At 36.1% G+C, this 12,675-nt stretch overlaps 2 protein-coding genes across 2 annotated transcripts; both read left to right on the top strand.

Annotated features, from left to right (window-relative positions):
• Positions 1 to 487: 487 nt before the first annotated feature.
• Positions 488 to 1,607, top strand: LOC118242880 (trace amine-associated receptor 6-like). The gene has a single exon (XM_035535883.2). The coding sequence runs from the start codon at positions 488 to 490 to the stop codon at positions 1,469 to 1,471; it is 984 nt and encodes a 327-aa protein (XP_035391776.2). The 3' UTR covers positions 1,472 to 1,607.
• Positions 1,608 to 8,110: 6,503 nt separating this feature from the next.
• On the top strand, positions 8,111 to 9,908 carry LOC118242870 (trace amine-associated receptor 6-like). Its single transcript, XM_035535809.2, has one exon. It carries the CDS (start codon positions 8,111 to 8,113, stop codon positions 9,113 to 9,115), a length of 1,005 nt encoding a protein of 334 aa, XP_035391702.2. The 3' UTR covers positions 9,116 to 9,908.
• The last annotated feature ends 2,767 nt before the right edge of the window (positions 9,909 to 12,675 follow it).

Raw genomic sequence — 12,675 nt, forward strand, 5'->3', positions numbered from 1 at the left:
ACATGTGGCAGGGGAACAGAATGGATTAGCTCTGCCTCTTTCAGATTTGTCAAATTTAGTTTTTTCTTAAAGATCCAGCAGTCGCAGGACAGATGACCAGGTTTGTTACAATAATAAAACATTACATTACATTAAAACATTATCTATGCATTTATTTAATATTTAGTATGTGTTAAAGGCAAAGTATACTACAAAAAACACCTTCTGTAGAAAACCTGATAGATGTAAATTGTGCTTGAACACTGACTGTTAACTCTAACTGTTAACTCTAACTGTAAACACTTTCACTCCTCTACTGGTCACCCATGTAATGACATTGATGAATATTAAGTGAATGATGCTGGGTAAAAAGTGGCCGTTCATATGTTAGTAGGAGGATTCATACTTCAATATAAATGCACAATCTGCAAAGACAAATTCATCAGTTCAGTACTGCTGAACAGCATATTATGATCAGCTTCAACTGGCCTATCTGTAAATACTTAAGATGAATATCACAGAGTATCAGCAAAACATGACAGTTGAGTACTGCTTTCCTGACAACAACTCATCATGCAGAAAGGAGGTCCGAACAGGCCCTGGAAATATATTTTTGTTTAGTTTTCTGTCTTGTATATCTGTTTGCACTGTGTTTTTGAACTTGCTTGTGATCTTATCTATCTCTCACTTCAAGCAGCTCCATACCCCTACCAACCTACTCATCCTCTCTCTGGCTGTGGCCGATCTTCTCGTGGGACTTGTTTTCATGCCTGTGAATACAATGCAACTAAGAGACAGCTGCTGGTATCTTGGTAAAATGGCATGTACAATTGTTCTAATAATCAATTATATCTCAATGTCAGCATCTGTGTGTAATATGGTTTTCATTGCGGTTGATCGGTACATTGCAGTCAGTGATCCTCTGCTATATTCCACTAAAGTCACAGTTCATAAAATGTCTTTATTAATAATTCTAGGCTGGTCTTTTAGTCTCTTGTATATCCTCATCTTTTTGTACTATAATGACCATCTCCTTCCATCACAGATCTTGAGCAGATGCCACGGAGAGTGCATTTTATTTATAAAATCTTCCTTAGTGACCACTGATCTTGTGATTTCATTTATATGCCCATGTTCAGTTATACTCATCTTGTATTCAATCATTTTTACTTTGGCAAGACGTCAAGCTAAAGCTGTGAGATCTATGTTGAATGCTACCTCAAACAGACACAGAGCCAAAGTTTCTAAGTCTTCTAATTCTAAAGCAGCAAAAACACTTGGCATCGTTGTTTGTGTTTATCTTGCTCTCTGGATACCTTTTAGTCTATGTTCTCTGTTTGCTGAAAACATGACATCTTTTTCACTGGTGTCAACTGTTCTTACCTGGCTTATATCCATCAATTCCTCTGTCAATCCTCTAATATATGCTATATTTTATCCATGGTTTAGAGCAACAGCTAAGTACATTGTGACTTGTAGACTGTTTAAATGATCACCTTCAACATTCCATTAATTTTCAAAGCATATTTAAAAAACTTTATTCTCCTCAAATGACTGAATCTGCTTCATATGATATAAATTACAAAAACTGAAGAGATGAGTATGATGACTGGATGGGCTTCTGTAATTGTGTTTAAAATTTGTATTTTTTTCAAATCTTATTCTATTATAGTCATGCACATGAATTATATATATATATATATATATATATATATATATATATATATATATATATATATATATATATATATAAAAAGCAGATATCAGGAGCTAGGATATTTATACCTTTTGTCAAAGTTATCTTAAGAACATATATAAAACTGGTCCCACTATAAGAGAGTATACATGTTATATGTGTGCATGTATGCTGTTTGAAAAAGGTCTTTTAATTGCTGGATCCCATATTTTTATTAATCTGTCAGATAACAACTTGAACTCTAAGACATTGGTGTAAACTGCAGTTGGATGGTTGTATACATTAATTCTTCTATGAATCCTTTATCATTTTTTTATTAATGTTCGAGATTATCAGCTAAGTATATTGCTACTTGTAGAATTTTGTAGTCTTTATCTGTAAAATGAAATTTGTTTCCAGGGCATTTTAATTTCAGACTTATCCTGCCAGAGGTGGAACACTAAGACAACTTCATGTTATCTCTGTCCTTGCTCCAAAAAAATCTTTCACTTTTTATTATTTTTTTGTTTTATTATTTATTTTGCTTGTTTTGTTATTCATTTAGCGGGTTGTTGGTGTGTCTTGTAAAGAACACGAATTTGCCTGCATCACAATACAATCCCAATATCATTGGAAAATTCTATTTATGGTCTTTTTTTTTTTTAGAAATTGGTAGTCTGTTTTGAATCTTGTGATTTACCTTCTAAACAAAAGATTCTTGTGACATTTTGGCTCTTTTGAAGCCAGTGTTAGATATTGATTCCATGTTGTTTTTAATTATAATACTGTTCACACTTTGCAGTAAAATTATAATCAGATGTGAAGGGCAAAGTGTAGAGTATTCAAACTTGTTCTTCCTGAGGTCTCCGTGTCAGTGTTTTGAGAAGTTGGCCCCCCTTGACAAAAACCTTTCAATACACAAAATACTGCAGCATATGTATAAAGAAAATCAGGTCAAATCATACCATTTTTCCTCAGTACACCCACACACTCACAAAAACACACACACACACACACACACACACACACACACACACACACACACACACACACACACACACATCAATCAAAACGTGCGCGCGCACACACACACACACACACACACACACACACACACACACACACACACACACCCACACACACATCAATCAAAACGTGCGCGCGCACACATACACACACACACACACACACACACACACACACACACACACACACACATCAATCAAAACGTGCGTGCACACACACACACATACACACACAATGTTTTTCATTTTGGTGTGAAGGATGTGGCTGCTTTTTAAACACAATCTTCTGATAGCAGGTTTAATCTTTCAAACAGCCAGTCTTAAGTTGTTCTCCACATCTAGTTTTGATGTGTTCTTTGGCTTCAGAACAACCAGTGCAGAGGATCCAACTTTGTATACATATAATGAACCACATGGCAAAAGGCCTCTGATTGCATGTTTTGTAAAGGCTGGATAATCTTGCTGAATGTTCAACCAGAACTCAGCCACTGGTTGCCTGTTGAACTGATGAATCTTTTTCTTGTTTATTGTCTAAATGTTGCTTTAGTTTTGCTGCTTTCAAGCTGTCATTAGCACAGATTATACACTGCGGCTTTACTTCCCCAAATAATTAGATGTAAGTGAACCCATATTTTAAATAATATTCATCATATTGTCTCTTTTTCATATGTGTTGTCTTTTTCGAATTTTATTGATTTTCTGGAACTTAAGTGGTTCATTTTGGAAATTTTGACACATTGCCAGTTGACAACATGACACTAAATCAACATGCGACACTTATTTTGACGAAAAATGAAATAAACCTATGAAAATATATAGATAAAGAACTAAATATCACATGGTTGGTTAACCAATACAATGAACTTATGCTGTCAGCTTATCTATGTGACACTGAGTGAGGTGAAGAACGATGCAACCGTATTGATGATCGACATTTATTTTGGACAAAAATTCATGATTGACAGCAATTACACATACCAAAGTCGAATCGACAGTGGATCCAGAGGTATAGCGTCACCATCTTTGGAACAGGGCACGCCGACACCCTCCTGGGAGCAACGTGTGGCAACATCCTCTTAGGTGCAGGTCTAATTGGTGCCAGAAGCAGGAAATCAGATAAAAGGAAGCAAAGGCCCCACAAAAAAGGGCTGCTGGGTCCACGTTCAGTGGGGCAGAGGCAGCCAGGTAGGAATACTGGAACTCTGTCTAGAGTTAAATACAGCAGTTCCATGTGGAATTGTTTACATTTTCAAGCCTTGTGCTTGAGGTAGGGGAGGTGGCCTTGTGTTGATTTATTGTGAGAGTATAAAATTAATGCCACTTTCTTTACTTAGCCAGTCTGCCTTCAAACTTCTGGCTGTTAAACTCTTTGTCTTTATATGATACAATGTCTTCCAATGTTATTTTAATGTGATATTTTAATGTTCATTTTGGTAAAACTGACAATGATTACTAAAGATTTTAAAACAATGTTTTGATCTACCATAAAACTATTATTGCCAAGTGATTGTATGCTAAATCAAAGGTGCACAGTACGATGTTATCGCACAATATTTGATATGTTAATCCTGAGGATCTCAACAGTTTAATTATTCCAAACTCTGTTCCTATCCCTATTGCTTCACTTTCAGGTTTAGTAGACTATTACAATAATAGTTTATCTTCTGTGCATGATATCCTAGCCCCTGCAAAAAAAAAAAAAAAAACACGTTGTTTTATTTGTCCATGGTGCTCCTTGGTACCTGAATTACATCGAGGCATTAGAGGGTATACACCAAGCCCAGATTTTCTATTCATAAACAAAAGTATTTTGATCATATCCTTTACTACAAAATATTCTTTCTGTGCAAAAACATCTTATTATGCACACATTATTAGCATTAATGGTGAATGGAATACTAAGACACTTTTCTATACAGTGAAAAGTTTACTCAAACCATCTGAAATAAATATCAATACTAACCTCTCTAATGAACAATATTCTGCTTTTTTGAAGTTTCTCAACTCCAAAATTAGCACAATTCCTGTGCATTTGGCTCTTGATGCAAGGGTGAGCAGTAAGGAGGCAGACACATGTGCAAAGAAGAGCGAACTTTATTAGGGGATTAGGGGCAAATCCAGATTCAGAGTCATCAGAGCAGTCCAGGGTCATTGAGTCAATACGTAGCATAAAGGGATACATCATGAACAAAAAAAAAATACACGGAGGCAAACACAGGAAGCAGTCTATAACAAAGAAGCTAGGGAAAAACACAGGGAGGTAAGGAAAAACAAATGGCTAGAATCACAAAACAGGCTAACAAACACGGGCTTTGAAATACAGACGAGCTTTCAAAAACTTTCAAACAAACAACCAAACATTCAAACAGCCAAACCATGAACAGCCAAGAAAACGGGAACAAGACAGGGTTTAATACATTAACTTAACAAAACTAGGAAGGAGGAACAGATGAATGTAATGATGGGTGCGGAAAACCAAATGAGGGGTAGAGAAAAGAAAACTAAGGAATGGAAACAAAAACACACAAGACAAGGAAACCATGGAACATGTAAGATGGGAGGGACTAACTGTGACACTTGATAATATTTCACAGACAGATTTATCACCAGTAAGCACTATCAAATTTTCCCCAGCCACTGATTAATGTGACTTCTGTCTTCTAACTGAAAATAGAAATTTTTAATTTATAACTAAATCCAATATCTTTGTATGTCATATAGATTGTATTACTACAACGGTAGTTAAAACATGTTTGCCTTCAATTATTTATTTGATAATAATCAGTAATTAAAGTTCTCATAAAGATCATTAGTATAGATCATTAGTACTTTTCACTTAAAGTTGCTATAATCAGACCAATTCTGAAATTAGAATTTTAAATCCCAAACATAGTACAGAAATGGCTATGGTTAAGCTCACCACTGATCTTCTCTGTGCAGCTGATTCAGGTGTGCTTTCTATTTTAATTTTTACTTGTGCTCAGTGTAGCCTTTGATACAATATCATATCAGCTTCTTATGGAGCAGTTGGCTAGTATTGGACTCTGTGGCACTGAACATCAGTGGTTTGCTTCCTATCTTGCAGACAGGACACAGTTGGTACAGATTCAGAATTAATGGTCAGAAATCTCTATGGTTCATTGTGTTGTTACACAGGGTTCAGTGTTAGGCTCACTATTATTCATCATTTACCTTCTGCCTCTTGGCAATAATTTTCAGCATCTATGATGATCGGTTTCATTGTTATGCTGATGATATGCAGCTGTGTGTGTCCAATATGCCAACTTCTACTCTCTCTTTCAATACTCACACATCTTATTTCCATGATACACATATATGGATAAAAAGCAATTATTTCAAATTTGATAGGAGTAAAACTGAGCTGTTTCCTATGGGATTTAAATCTACACTTAAAAAAAATTATATTTGTACATTCCCTATGGCTGGAGCTATTATAACTGTCTTCGTAAAGATTTACAGCCTTGGTGTTATTTTGGACAGTACGCTCTGTTTTTCTAGGCATAAATTGTGTCTTCTTGATTGTGTTTTTTTTATTTATGAAATATTTCCAGACTACGACCTGTTTTAACACAACACGTTACTGAAGTGTTAGTCAAAATAATCCTAGTAGGCATTTCTGCAGCACGAATCCATGGACATTACATGGTCTAAATCGGCTGACCATGTTACACCTTTGCTAATTCAATTTCATTGGCTCTCTGTAATCACAATGGCTTAATGTAAACATTTTATTACTAACAATTAAAACTTCATAATATTTCCCTTGTCTATCTTTCTTTCTCACATTCGCATAATGGCAAACAACAAGTATGCTTGTAGTGTTTCTCTTCAGAATTGCACTTTCCTACCATTACAAGAATATGTTAATGACATTCTTATTTTATTTAGTATCGAAGAGTATATACATAATAATTGGAGAATTTTAATGTGACTTTTTTTTTCTTTAGTACCAAAGTGTACACAGTACATAATAACTGTTATGAACACCAGGAATCATGTTCAACCCCACACTGCCATGCCTACCTCTTCCCACACATTCCTCTAATCTGGTTCACCTGAATGCTAGCACACACCTGATCATTGTTTCTCCTCATCACTCCTCCCTTACTTAAGCTCCCCTCCTTCACACTCACGTCGTGAAGTATTGCCAACCTTATGTTGCGTAACAAGCGGTTCAGTTACGGTTTTGTCTTCCTGGTTTTCGACTCCTGCCTGTGTTTCAGAGCTTGTCTTCTTTCTGACCCCTGGACTCTGTCCTATGTTATCGACCTTGAAACAACCTAACTACCTGCCTGACCCCACTGATCTGTTTGATCTAAATAATAAAACCTCCTGCGATTGGATCCTCTTCCTTGTTTGTGTGTGCAATCATTACAATAACTCTGTTATCAAGTTTCAAGTATCAAGTTTCTTTTGTTGGTTGCTCGATTTCCTCATCAATCTCCCATCTTATAGATGCTATATACACCCATGTAGGAGGGATGGTTTCCTGAGTGTTGTGATCCTCCTCAGTGTACCCTAGGTGAAAGTGGGACAGGGCATCTGCTTTTGTATTGTGGGAACCTGGGCAATACAGGATCTTGAATTGAAATTGTGAGAAGAATAATGAATAACAGGCTTGTCGAGGGTTTATTGTTTAGCAGAATGCATATACTCCAAATATAATAGTAGGTAATAAATGTGAAGGGCTAGTTGTCCCCTTCCAACCAGTGCCTCCATTCTGCCAAAGCCAATTTTATGGCTAATAGCTCACATTTTCCTATCTCATAGTTCTGCATGGCCGGGGCCAGTTTACGGAAAAAGTACGCTAAAAATGGTCTGTTGGAATTGTCCTTCCTTTGTGACAAAATGGCTCCTACTCCTATGTTGGAGGTTTCTACTTCTACCACAAATGGGATGGAAAGATCAGGTTGTTTAAGAAGACGAGCAGTGGTGAAAGCCCCTTTTAATCATTTGAATTGATTGAATGCTTGATCTGCCTCTTGGTTCCAGCGTATCTTTGTCACAGCTCCTTTGAGGAGGGCAGTAAGAGGAGCTGCTATACTACTAAAGTTACTTTTACGATCCAAATAAAAGTTCACAAAGCTGAGAAAACTGGAGCTTATTTATTTAATAAGTAGTATGTGTTAAAAGCAAAGGAATACCTCAAAAACACATTGTGTGCAAAATGTGAGAGATTTAGCTGTTAACACTAACTGGAAACACGTTCACTCCTCTACTGGTCACCCCTGTAATGACATTGTTGAATATTAAGTGAATGATGCTGTGTAAAAAGTGGCCATTCATATGTTAGTAGGAGGATTCATACTTCAATATAAATACACAATCTGCAAAGACAAATTCATCAGTCCAGTACTGCTGAACAGCATATTATAAACAGCTCCAACTTGCATATCTGTAAATACTTAAGATGAATATCACAGAGGATCAACAAAACATGACAGTTGAGTACTGCTTTCCTGACAACAACTCATCATGCAGAAAGGAGGTCCGAACAGGCCCTGGAAATATAATTTTGTTTATTTTTCTGTCTTGTATCATTATATGCAATGTATTTTTGAACTTGCTTGTGATCTTCTCCATCTCTCACTTCAAGCAGCTCCACACTCCAACTAACCTACTCATCCTCTCTCTGGCTGTGGCTGATCTTCTCATGGGACTTGTTTTCATGCCTGTAAATACAATGCAACTAAGAGACAGCTGTTGGTATCTTGGTAAAATGGCATGTATCATTTTTCTAGTAATCAATTGTATCTCAGCTTCAGCATCTGTGTGTAATATGGTTTTAATTGCAGTTGATAGGTACATTGCAGTCAGTGACCCTCTGCTATATTCCACTAAAGTCACAGTTTCTAAAATGTCTTTATGCATAATTCTAGGCTGGTCTTTTTCTCTTTTGTATGTCCTTGTCTATTTGTACTTTAATGACCATCTCCTTCCATCTCAGATCTTGAGCAGATGTCACGGAGAGTGCATTTTAATCGTAAAATCTTCCTTGGTGATCATTGATCTTGTGATTTCGTTTATATGTCCATGTTCAGTTATACTCATCTTGTATTCAATCATTTTTACTTTAGCAAGGCGTCAAGCTAAAGCTGTGAGATCCGTGTTGAATGCTACCTCAAACAGACACAGAGCCAAAGTTTCTAAGTCTTCTAATTCTAAAGCAGCAAAAACACTGGGCATTGTTGTTTGTGTTTATCTTGCTCTCTGGATACCTTTTAGTCTATGTTCTCTGTTTGTTGAAAACATGACATCTTTGTCAGTGGTGTGGACTGTTCTTACCTGGCTTATATCCATCAATTCCTCTGTCAATCCTCTAATATATGCTATATTTTATCCATGGTTTAGATCATCAGCTAAGTACATTGTGACTTGCAGACTGTTTAAATTATCACCTTCAACATTCCATTAATTTTCAAAGCATATTTAATTTCAAACTTTATTCTCCTCAAAAGACTGAATCTGCTTCATATGATATAAATTACAAAAGATGAAGAGATGAGTATGATGATTGCATGGGCTTCTGTAATTGTGTATTAAATTTGTATATTTTTAAAATCTTATTCTATTATAGTCATGCACATGAATTATATATATATAAAGGAGATATCAGGAGCTAGTATATTTATACCTTTTGTCAAAGTTATCTTACGCAAATATATAAAACTGGTCCCACTATAAGACAGTATAGATGTTATATGTATGCTAAGTTTGAAAAAGGTCTTTTAATTGCTGGATCCCATATTTTTATTAATCTGTCAGTTAACAACTTGACCTCTAAGACATTGGTGTAGACTGCATTTGGATGGTTGTATACATTAATTCTTCTATGAATCCTTTATCATTTTTTATATTAATGTTCTAGATTATCAGATAAGTATATTGCTACTTGTAGAATTATTTTTTATTATTTTTTGTTTTATTATTTATTTTGCTTGTTTTGTTATTCATTTAGCGGGTTGTTTGTGTGTCTTGGAAAGAACACGAATTTGCCTGTATCACAATACAATCCCAATGTCATTGGAAAATTCTATTTATGGTCTTTTTGTTTAGAAATTGGTAGTCTGTTTTGAAACTTGTGATTTACCTTCTAAACAAAAGATTCTTGTGACATTTTGGCTCTTTTGAAGCCAGTGTTAGATGTTGATTCCATGTTGTTTTTAATTATAATACTGTTCACACTTTGCATTAAAGTTATAATCAGATTTGAAGGGCAAAGTGTAGAGTATTCAAACTTGTTCTTCCTGAGGTCTCCTTGTCAGTGTTTTGAGAAGTTGGTGCCCCTTGACTAAAACCTTTCAATACACAAAATACTGCAGCATATGTATAAAGAAAATCAAGTCAAATCAACCCATTTTTCCTCAGTACACACACACACACACACACACACACACACACACACACACACACACACACACACATCAATCAAAACGTGTGCGCGCACACACACACACACACACACACACACACACATCAGTGAAAATGCACACACACACACACATCAATCAAAATGTGCACGCACACACACACACATACACACACAATGTTTTTCATTTTGGTGTGAAGGATGTGGCTGCTTTTTAAACACAATCTGCTGATATCAGGTTTAATATTTCAAACAGCCAGTCTTAAGTTGTTCTCCACCTCTAGTTTTGATGTGTTCTGTGGATTCAGAACAACCAGTGCAGAGGATCCAACTTTGTATACATATAATGAACCACATGGCAAAGGCTTCTGATTGCATGTTTTGTAAAGGCTGGATAATCTTGCTGAATATTCAACCAGAACTCAGCCACTGGTTGTCTGTTGAACTGGAGAATCTACTTCCCCAAATAATTTGATGTAAGTGAACCCATATTTTAAATAATATTCATCATATTGTCTCTTTTTACATATGTCACCTTTTTCTAATTTTATTGATTTTCTGGAACTTAAGTGGTTCATTTTGGAAATTATGACACATTTCCAGTTGACAACATGGCACTAAATCAACATGCGACACTTATTTTGATGAAAAATGAAATAAACCTATGAAAATATATAGATAAAGAACTAAATATCACATGGTTGTTTAACCAATACAATGAACTTATGCTGTCAGCTTATCTATGTGACACTGAATGAGGTGAAGAACGATGCAAGCGTAGTGATGATCGACATTTATTTTGGACAAAAATTCATGATTGACAGCAATTACACATACAAAAGTCGAGTGGACAGTGGATCCAGAGGTATAGCTTCACCATCTTTGGAACAGGGCATGCCGACACCATTCTGGGAGCAACATGTGGCCACATCCTCTTAGGTGCAGGTCTAATTGGTGCCAGAAGCAGGGAATCAGATAAAAGGAAGCAAAGCCCCCCCCAAAAAAGGGCTGCTGGGTCCACGTTCAGTGGGGCAGAGGCAGCCAGGTTGGAATACTGGAATAAATGTCAAAAGTTTCATTGAGAAAAATGGCAGTGTGGTGAAGAGTAAAGGGAAAACAAGGCACAAATAGGCATTGGACGAAATACCCTCCCCCCATAAAGAAAAGGTGAGAATGAATTTCTTTACTAAACTAAACTTGAGAAAGCATATCAGCCAGCACATTCTTGGATCCACATTTATGTTGGATGTCAGGTTGGTACCTCTAAACCAGCAGTGCCAGCAGTGTGCATTGAGCACTAGTTGGAATTGTACATTTGCTTTGGTTTTAAAATGTATGAGGGATGTGCTCTCGACTCCATTAGCTAAATCAGCTATGAGTATGCACCCAGGTTATCATAAGTTTGCCCTTTACAACAACCGTTCCAACACTAACAAAGCTTATCTGATTAATGTAGTCTGGATTAGTCGTGTCCTATGGAAACCTGGCACGCACAGAATGACTGTCTAGAGTTAAATACAGCAGTTCCACCTGGAATTGTTTACATTTTCAAGCCTTGTGCTTGAGGTAGGGGAGGTGGCCTTGTGTTGATTTATTGTGAGAGTATAAAATTAATGCCACTCTCTTTACTTAGCCAGTCTGTCTTCAAACTTCTGGCTGTTAAACTCTTTGTATTTATATGATACAATGTCTTCCAATGTTATTTTAATGCGATATTTTAATGTTCATTTTGGTAAAACTGACAATGATTACTAAAGATTTTAAAACAATGTTTTGATCTACCATAAAACTATTATTGCCAAATGATTGTATGCTAAATCAAAGGTGCACAGTACGATGTTATCACACAATATTTGATATGTTAATCCTGAGGATCTCAACAGTTTAATTATTCCAAACTCTGTTCCTATCCCTATTGCTTCACTTTCAGGTTTAGTAGACTATTACAATAATAGTTTATCTTCTGCGCATGATATCCTAGCCCCTGCAAAAAAAAACCAAAAAACCTCCAGGTTCTTTTATTTGTCCATGGTGCTCCTTGGTACCTGAATTACATCGAGGCATTAGAGGGTATACACCAAGCCCAGATTTTCTATTCATAAACAAATGTATTTTGAACATATCCTTTACTACAAAATATTCTTTCTGTGCAAAAACATCTTATTATGCACACATTATTAGCATTAATGGTGAATGGAATACTAAGACACTTTTCTATACAGTGAAACGTTTACTCAAACCATCTGAAATAAATATCAATACAAACCTCTATAATGAACAATATTCTGCTTTTTTGAAGTTTCTCAACTCCAAAATTAACACAATTCCTGTGCAGTTGGCTCTTGATGCAATGGTGAGCAGTAAGGAGGCAGACACATGTGCAAAGAAGAGCGAACTTTATTAGGGGATTAGGGGCAAATCCAGATTCAGAGTCATCAGAGCAGTCCAGGGTCATTGAGTCAATACGTAGCATAAAGGGATACATCATGAACAAAAAAAAAATACACGGAGGCAAACACAGGAAGCAGTCTATAACAAAGAAGCTAGGGAAAAACACAGGGAGGTAAGGAAAAACAAATGGCTAGAATCACAAAACAGGCTAACAA

Source organism: Electrophorus electricus, chromosome 19 (genome assembly GCF_041902795.1).
Source record: "Electrophorus electricus isolate QZ-2024a chromosome 19, ASM4190279v1, whole genome shotgun sequence".
NCBI lineage: Eukaryota > Metazoa > Chordata > Actinopteri > Gymnotiformes > Gymnotidae > Electrophorus > Electrophorus electricus.

Excerpts from the sequence above, each read along its gene's own strand:
- LOC118242880 (XM_035535883.2), top strand. The coding sequence starts at position 488 with ATGAATATCACAGAGTATCAGCAAAACATGACAGTTGAGTACTGCTTT.
- LOC118242870 (XM_035535809.2), top strand. The coding sequence starts at position 8,111 with ATGAATATCACAGAGGATCAACAAAACATGACAGTTGAGTACTGCTTT.